Source organism: Glycine max, chromosome 6, assembly GCF_000004515.6.
Source record: "Glycine max cultivar Williams 82 chromosome 6, Glycine_max_v4.0, whole genome shotgun sequence".
Classification (NCBI taxonomy): Eukaryota; Viridiplantae; Streptophyta; class Magnoliopsida; order Fabales; family Fabaceae; genus Glycine; species Glycine max.
The window spans coordinates 187,551-196,655 of record NC_038242.2 but is presented as its reverse complement, the minus strand read 5'-3'; the positions used below and the strand labels follow the sequence as shown (position 1 = coordinate 196,655).

Below are 9,105 nucleotides of genomic sequence, written 5' to 3'. Positions count from 1 at the left end.
CAACCATTTGCTTTTAATTTTAGCTTTCAACTCATTTATTTTTGTTGGGAGTCGGTGGCTCGATGCAACCACGATTCTGTACCTAATAAATTCTACAGTCAACTACTACACGTAACAAAGACTTTTCGGTTTGTGGCACCAGTTTTTTATTTTTTTTTTCTTATTGGTGAAATAGGATACCCCTCAATTGAATGTCAATGATAATTTTTTTGAGGTATTCAAATTTATTAAAGGGATTGATTCTATAGGCATGAATCACTAATTAAACTCATGATCATATGTAAAAAGATAAAATTATTTATTAATTATGTTACACTTTATTTGTTTTTTTACCAATCGTGACTGATAGTTTTTTTTTGCCAATATGTTACCGTAAACAACATTTTCGGAATTAATGGATGTTAGATCAAAATTAATTTTCAAAATACTAACCATTTATTGAAAATTTTATAGAGAAGTTAATCGATTAAAATGGTTGTTTTTTTTGTTGTCAAAATAAATTAAACCAGCATGAAGTATATTACTTTAATTTTTGGAATTAATGGTTGTTTTTTTTTTGTCAAAATAAGTTAATTTTCAAAATACTAACCATTTTAAAAATATTTATTATACTTATTCACTAGCATGCTCAAAATATTTTATTGAATTTTTTAAATTATATTCGATTGAAATGTAATTTCTAATTCACAGTTAAAATGGAATGTAAAGGTCTCAAGTAAAAAAAAACATTAAATTAACAATTGAGATAAAAAATTTATCAGCAAAGCATGAAGTATATTACTTTAATTTGGGTATAAGAATGGGTTAATCACTAATTTGATCTTTACAGTCTTTTGATCCTCATTAATATATTTCCAACCTTGACTTCAAAAAAAAATATTGGTCAAATTAATCTCTAAAATTATATAAAATTTTTTGAATTATAATTCATCAACCAATTTACTTCCTATATTAGGCGGTATTAATTAACATTGTTAGAAAGTCTGAGTTGCCACGTTAAGAACACATGTGTTCTTCAACTTGCTCGAGTTTAGGATTCAATTAGACAAAAAAAAAAATGTAATAGATTGAACAAAAATTATGAATTTCAGAGAACTAAAATAACGAATTGAAAAATTACAGGGGATTAAATTATAATTTATTCCAAGTTTGGCTTTTTCATTTGTCTAGCTTTTATCATAAGTTTTTTTTTTCGTTTCAAATATATCTTAAGAGTAATGGTATCTTTTTCTTGGGACAAAAATCGTTGTATGGGTATTTCTTAATCCACTTATACTAATCTTATACATATTGTGTGATTGTTATTAATCTAAAAAAATATTATAAATACAAAAAGTTGAGTAAAATTTATTTGTTAAATACATCCTCACACATTTATAAATACAACAAAATCTTACATTATTTTAATTTTATTATGATTATATTTGATAAGGTATTTCAATTAATTTTTTATTTTTTTTATTAGCTAAAAAATTTATTTAATTATTTAATAAATAATTTTTTTTTAGTAATTTATCAGTAACTTTTAACGTTTTTTAAAATTTTACTTTTGAAATAACATTTTTTAAAATACTAACATGTAATTTTTAATTTTTTTTATATTTTTTCACTTTTATTTTTAATATATTTATTTATTTTCTTATTATATTTTTTTAATATATCATAATATTATTATTTTTTATCATTTTATATTTTTTAACTACTTTAATAATTAATTTTACCGAGTATTTATAATTTAATAAAATAATTTTTAAACTATCAAATAGTTTTTTTAGTTTCAAACTAGTTTTTTAGCTAAATTTATTGAATATAACCTATATAATAGAGACACGTTATATTAAAACTATTTAATTTCAAACACTTAATCACTAATATGTATGATCTTTTTATATTTTTTCTATTGTATTATATCAATTATTGATTCACTTTTGTCTCCTTTATCTTTCTAAGTATATCATCAGCATGTAGGTATTAATCCAACATTTTTCATTAACAAAGGGTTTTCTTCCACAATTTATTTATTTTATTTGAGAAAATAAAAAAAATAAGATAATTGTCAATTGTCACTACTTGGGAGTTGTGAGTGACGAGGGAAGGGAATGTCTAGTTGTGTAACCATGACAGCTTAAAAGCAAATATCATTTCAGCAATCACCGGAAAAGTTGCTTTGCTTTTAAATATCTTATTTAGTTGTTTTTATTAAAAACATTTTTATATTGTACTGCCCGCCTTTTCTTTAGAAAATGGGATTCATGATCCTAGATTTTTTTTCTTCTAAAATATTGATAATGTTAATGAAGATCATTAAAATTCATAATTTTTTTTATAAATAATTTTATAATTATCTCACAATTTTAGATTATGAATGTAAAAATAAATTATATGTAAATTTTGTCAACACACAATGTTTAATTATTTATGTTGATTTAATGTTAAAAAATTAAATTTTAAAATAAATATGAAAAAAGGTGGTTAGAGAAAGAATGGAAGTTGTCTATAAGGTGGAAAAGATGTGAGACAGGGGAATGGAGCGTAAATGATGAAAGTTGAAAAACAATGGATGGCTTGTTTTGTTTTTATGATGATGAGTAGTATTATATAATAATTTATGGGAGCAGAAAGACAAGACAAAACAAGAGAGAATGAGTGGCGGAGGAGGAGGAGAAGAGGAAGCAACTCTGGAGTTCACTCCGACGTGGGTTGTGGCCGCCGTTTGCACAGTCATCGTCGCCATATCTCTCGCTGCTGAGCGCCTCCTTCATTATGGCGGAAAGTTTCTCAAAGCCAAGGACCAGAAGTCGCTCTACGAAGCTCTCCAGAAGATCAAAGAAGGTTTCTTTTTCTTTCTTTCTTTGCACTGAGCCTTCAAATCAAATTCATGATCTGTTGGCTGCACTGGCAGAGCTGATGCTTCTGGGCTTCATTTCCCTGCTTCTCACGGTTACACAAAACGGCATTACCAAAATCTGCGTTCGTCCCAGTTTGACGCGCCACATGCTCCCTTGTAATCTCGACGCCGGTGAACACTCCACGCCTGAGTCCGAGTCCGCCACTAAAATTGGTTACTGCGTCCGCAAGGTCACACCCTCTCACTCCCTCACTTTTCTTTTCCTTAGATCTCATCTAATCCACCACCCCTCGTCCTCGCCTTTTGTTTTGTTTTTCACTTTTTCAGAACAAGGTACCTTTATTATCTTTGGAAGCACTTCACCATCTTCACATCTTCATTTTTGTCCTCGCTGTCGTACACGTCTCCTTTTCCTTACTCACCGTTGTCTTCGGAGGCGCCAGAGTGAGCAGACCCCTACCTCTACTCTTCCACTTCTTAATCCTCCTTCATTTCTACTCTCTTTCTTTCTTCTTTACAATCTTCACTCTCTTTCTGTTTTGTTTTATAGATACGTCAGTGGAAACACTGGGAAGATTCAATTGCTAAACAGAACTACGAAACTGGCCGAGGTTAATTATTTCTTTTGCTCACTGTGTTCTCTATTTGTTGTCTTCGATTCTTTTCTTATCGTCTGCATCCTTCACTCTTATTCAATTTTATTTAACACGCTTTTCAAACCAATTCAACGTCTACAGCCTAATTTTACTTTCTGTCAACCAAACCATCAAATGATCTTTCGAAAGAATTTTTCTGATTATGTTTTAAATCTTTTTCTTTTCCTGCTTCTACTTAAAATGCCTATTGCTTAAATGCAGTTCTCAAACCAAAGGTCACTCAGGTACACCAGCATGATTTTATCAGGGGTCGTTTTGCCGGTTTTGACAAAGACTCTGCTATTGTCGGTTGGTTGGTAAGTTTTGTCATGGTCTGTAAGTTTGAATGAATAGAATATATACTCTTTATCATTATCATAAAAAACCCCTCTGCGTCTTTTCATTTTTGGATTCCTAACACTTACATTTAGAAAGTCAAAAGCTAAGCGAGTATCTTTATAGTGTTTTCACCTAATCATTTTTTGTTTCTTTCAGCTATCCTTTTTAAAGCAGTTTTATGGATCTGTGACAAAATCAGATTATGTGACATTGCGACATGGGTTCATTATGGTAAAGCTCTACTGTTCCATATTTGTTGTCAAATAATCTCTCAGCTAGATATTGGTCAATGGCTTCCAAGCTTGAATCTTAAAAATTATCCTTTGGTTCTTTTCTTTGTTGTAGACCCACTGCAGGACAAATCCAAAGTTTAATTTTCACAAGTACATGATTCGTGCCCTCGAAGATGATTTCAAGCAAGTTGTTGGTATAAGGTAAATGCTTTTGTATTATTGCTTCTATGCATATCACACATATACATAAATTTAATTGCCAAGAAAACTTTATCCCATTTGTGTCAATTGTGTAAAGTTATTGATTCTTTGTAATAACAATTATATTTTGTGGTTGCAGTTGGTATCTTTGGCTCTTTGTGGTTATCTTCTTGTTGCTTAACATCAATGGTATGCTACAAGACAGGAAGTTATGTTTTTATGCATGTCATCATTTAATTGGTTCTACCTAGGCTGACACTACTTTGCAGTGTCAAGACTGGCATCTAAAACCTGGTTTTATGTTTTTGCATGCGCCTTGTGATCTTGTTTATGGACGTGGTAGTCTTATTGATCTCCTTATTTGTGTGTTTTGTCATGAAGTTAATTTAAATAACACTTTTTGCGGTGAAAAAGGAATCGAGCTTTGAGCTTAAGATATTTTTTATGATTTGGGGATGAATTTCAAGCATGACAATTAACAATAATGACATATACTTTTTCCTATAAATAGTAGTTGATCTAGTTGCTTGTTTTGCTAATTACCGAAGAACATTACTTTGAATCTTGCTATTATGATGTCTGTTAATCCTTCCAGGTTGGCATACGTATTTCTGGATTGCTTTTATTCCCGTCGTTGTAAGTATCTTGGTTAAATTTTTGCCCCTTTTTTGTGTGGAGTGTGGACATTTCCATGGCCATGCAGTCATTTTACTAGGCTTGCATACCCTTGTCTTAATTTTGTTCAAGGGTTGGAAAAAAATTTGCAATGTTTCCTCAAGCTTCTTAATCAAATCAAGCTAGTAGATTGTTTCAAAAACTATTGATTTTTTATTCTATTAAACTTATGTCATACCTTGGTTTTCTGCTGCATAGATAACCAGGAAATTGGTTCAACAATATACTTAAAATTCATGTAACACTAGTATAATATCATATCTATTACTTGGTAAAATTAAGCAAGAAAAGTTACCATGTCAAACTATTTCCCACTAGTTTATGTCATTTATCATTGTGAGGTAGGCAGGTATAGTTTTTTAAAATGGAAGTTAATCAAGCTCAGTCTCCAAAGATCTCTGAGGCTCACCTTTTCTGCTCAAGGTTAATGATGAGTCTCAGTTTGATTCAGAAGGATAGAGGGAAATGGAGAGATACTTGCAAAGGCACTTTAATGCCTACGCCAGTAACAATGTATTCAAAGGGTGTGTATATCTTGTGTCTCTGTTAGTGGTCTATTTTGTAGTCTTTGGCTGTGAGTCACAGCTACGGCAGCCAAGTGTGGCCATTAGGTAATCCTCATAGAATGTGGATTCCCCTATTTGCTGAACCCCTTGTGAGTGAAATGTAAGGAGGTGCTGACACTAGCCTTTTTGGGTCTTATTAGTGTCCTGATACATGGTGAATTCACTTAATTGGGCCCTTGCTACTTAATCTGGAACAGGAATGACTCATGTCGCAGGTCTTGCAAAAAGGGTAATGAGTTGTGGGAGGGAAGAAGGAAATTTTATTTATTTTAGTGATACTTTTGTTTTGCAATTCTAATTAAATATTCTTGGGAATAAGTTTTAAGCCATAATAATATCAATTGTGAGCATGATAGATTTCTAGGAATGCCATTCCTAGGTATATTATATTTATTCCAAGGAATCTTGCTCCCCGAAACATAAAATGTTATTTTATTTCTTCTGAAACAAATGCCCCCTAAGAATGACATTTGTTGCTGGTTATTTTGGAATTTCCTTTCTTTTTGCATTTTTCTAAATATTATTATTATTGGTTATAGAAGAGTCACATTTATGCTTGTGTTGTCCTTTCCATCGGTGTTTCTTGTTAAACCTGTATGCATAGACATGCTTGTCTATATTTTTATTTTCTCCGTGCAAGTTGATGTATTAACAGGTTTTCACTGTCTGGAATATCATTTGTTTTCTTGCTTGTCCCCACACCTTGTGCCTCCCCCTTCATTAATTTCATAGTTTCTGTTTTGCATTTGTTCAGCTTTTACTTGCTGTGGGCACTAAGCTGGGGCACGTAATAACCCAACTAGCTCAAGAAGTAGCTGAAAAGCATGCAGCCATAGAAGGTGATTTAGTTGTGCAGCCATCAGATGAACATTTTTGGTTTCATCGGCCCCATGTTGTCCTCTTTTTGATTCACTTTATCCTTTTCCAAAATGCCTTTGAGATAGCATTTTTTTTCTGGATATGGGTAAGTAAATTCTTTTGAAGCATAAGTTGGGCTATTCTCTGCCAACCTTTCATCTTATTCTTCGTGTTCTTTTCTTTGTCTAGTTTCATTTTCCTTTTTGGTGGAGTTGGTGGTAATTTTATGTAGTTGTGTTGAATATAATAGACAGCTTGTGTTCTGACTTCTTAGGTCACATATGGATTTGACTCCTGTATAATGGGACAAGTTCGATACATTGTTCCAAGGCTTGTTATTGGGTAACTGTTGACAATTTTCTTTTCTTTTGAGCTTATGAATTCTTTCTTTCTTCGTAATTTTTGAACTATTAAGCTCAATCTTTTATCTTTTTCTCCTCCCCTTTATCCCCTTCTATATATTGGGGTTACAGGGTATTTATTCAGGTACTATGTAGCTACAGCACCCTGCCACTGTATGCAATTGTTACGCAGGTACGCTTGCATATCTATTCAAACTGAAGTGCAGATTAATTTTGTGAATTTAAATTGTATCCTCATTGCGTTGGTTTTCATTATTTTCTCACTGTAGATGGGAACTCACTATAAGAGGGCAATATTTAATGAGCATTTGCAACAAAACATTGTTGGTTGGGCACAGAAGGCGAAGAAGAGGAAAGGACTAAAAGCTGATGGCAATCCTGGCCAAGGAAGTTCTCAGGAGAGTGCTAATACAGGAATCCAGCTTGGGTCAATTTTCAAGAAGGCATCTGCTCCAGGAGGCAGTTCTTCTGCCACCAAAGCTGATGGGACCAACTCAGTGTAGCCTATAGAAGTGAAGATTTACAGTCTTATTTTGTAAAGTTGCTCACAAATTGCAGTTTTCTTTATATTATTTTGTTTGCTAACAGTGTAGCATTGTGGGACATGTGTTTGACTTGGTGTAGGCGTAAGGTCGAAGTTCTATATGAGTAGATGCTAGTAATGCCATTGGCATTTCTAACTTCTAAGATTCGTCATCACCTCCTTACTACACTCGTCCTCCCTCAGGTTTTTGCCTCTGATACTTCCGTAGACAGGCTGACACTGCCTTTCTCTCTAACTTGAGTTCCTGTTAAAATTATGTGTCTTTTATTTAATGTAAAGTTAAGCTACTTTAGGTTGATAAAGTTCAAGACAAACTTGGTAGATGGGAATCTTCCTTCATTATCAGAAATATCACTTCTGATACCCCCACAGGTACATGGAACGCCCGGCACTTTACTCAACAGTTTGCAATAAGTTTTCTTTACAATAACTGGTAGGACAGCAGAATAAATAAGTTATAACTCCAAAAAAAAAGGCTTGGATATAAATAAAAATAGGAACTCTCTACACAGGACAAATAAATATTTGTTTGCATATAATTAAAATTAAAATTATCATTATATACAAATAAACATTTATTTATTTGTGAATATGACATTGATAGACATTAATATATTAAATGTATGAGTGTTTTGTAACTCTACATCATTTAGTTAGAAGTATAAAAATAAATAATGTCAATTAATAATGTATTGTGTTGATAAATTGAAATAGATATTTGCGTGCACCTAGGCGGGTGCATTCAAATTATTATGGTAATGAAATTGAAATTATGTAAATTAAGAAACGAACCCAACAACTCGCGTAGGTTGCCTCACCACAAGCTAGGCAAAAATTGAGTCCAAATTAACTCGGGTCACTTTTTGATGAGCCAAGAAAATGACAATTCAACGCAATCTGCCACAAGTTAGTGAGTTATACGAGTTGACCTGTCTAAAAAAAATAAAAATAGATGAAAGTAAAAAAATTGATTACAACGAATAACAAAAGTTAGGAAAAATCAATTATTTGTGTCAGCCATGATCAAGTGATATATTTCTACTTTTCCTTTTCTAACCCATGACTTATTATAGTGTATTGGTTTTGGTAAGTGGGTAAATTAAAAAAGAAAATTATTAACCCTTAACATGCCAACCAGTTCGACTCACTGCGAGTTCAACGTGAGTGAATCACAAGTTGATGAGTCAAATCTATTTTTATTAATAATTGTCATGAACTTGAATTTTTCAATCCAATTGAACTCAAATGTGTAGTGAGCTGAGTTGAATTGCGAGCCACAGCATACGTTTTCTTTTGGTATGAGGGAGGGGCTCGACCCCTAAACAGCAATTCTAATAACATGAGGGGTGGCGTGTTACCTTGAGAACAAATGTTCCCAATATATATCAGAGGAGGAAGAAAACCAATCCGCTAATCCATTCAGTCCAGACATTAGATCAATACACTAGGTCAAAGGTTTCATCTGTAGATACTTATTGATCCCATTGATATGGTATATATATTAAAAATATTAAAATTATATGTAATATATCTAATAAAATATGATCAACCTATATTTTTATATTATAAATTATTATATAATCATTTATTACTATAAATTATTATGAGTATTATCATCAAATAACTAAATAAATTTTTATTTTTTTATGACTAAATATAAAAGTTATCAAATGATCATAAACAAATGTATAAAATACATAAATATTAAATCATATCATGATTAATATGATAATAATTAGTTATTATTTATTGTTATCAAAATAAAAAATAATAATATTATAAGAATATATTATATATTATTCAATAATTAATTATTAACAATTTAACGTGTCATAGAAAATATA

At 31.5% G+C, this 9,105-nt stretch overlaps 1 protein-coding gene across 1 annotated transcript; it reads left to right on the top strand.

Annotated features, from left to right (window-relative positions):
- The first annotated feature begins 2,486 nt into the window (after nucleotides 1-2,486).
- LOC100801746 (MLO-like protein 1) lies at nucleotides 2,487-7,528 on the top strand. The gene is made up of 13 exons (XM_003527546.4): nucleotides 2,487-2,832; nucleotides 2,903-3,078; nucleotides 3,176-3,292; nucleotides 3,399-3,459; nucleotides 3,706-3,800; nucleotides 3,979-4,053; nucleotides 4,168-4,256; nucleotides 4,396-4,445; nucleotides 4,852-4,892; nucleotides 6,252-6,461; nucleotides 6,630-6,697; nucleotides 6,829-6,889; nucleotides 6,987-7,528. The coding sequence occupies exons 1-13, from the start codon at nucleotides 2,643-2,645 to the stop codon at nucleotides 7,218-7,220; spliced, it is 1,467 nt and encodes a 488-aa protein (XP_003527594.1). The 5' UTR covers nucleotides 2,487-2,642; the 3' UTR covers nucleotides 7,221-7,528.
- The last annotated feature ends 1,577 nt before the right edge of the window (nucleotides 7,529-9,105 follow it).

Coding starts and splice junctions, on each gene's coding strand:
- LOC100801746 (XM_003527546.4), top strand. CDS start 2,643: ATGAGTGGCGGAGGAGGAGGAGAAGAGGAAGCAACTCTGGAGTTCACT. Junction 3,079..3,175: donor TTGGTTACTGCGTCCGCAAG/GTCACACCCTCT, acceptor TCACTTTTTCAG/AACAAGGTACCTTTATTATC. Junction 6,698..6,828: donor GTTCCAAGGCTTGTTATTGG/GTAACTGTTGAC, acceptor TTGGGGTTACAG/GGTATTTATTCAGGTACTAT.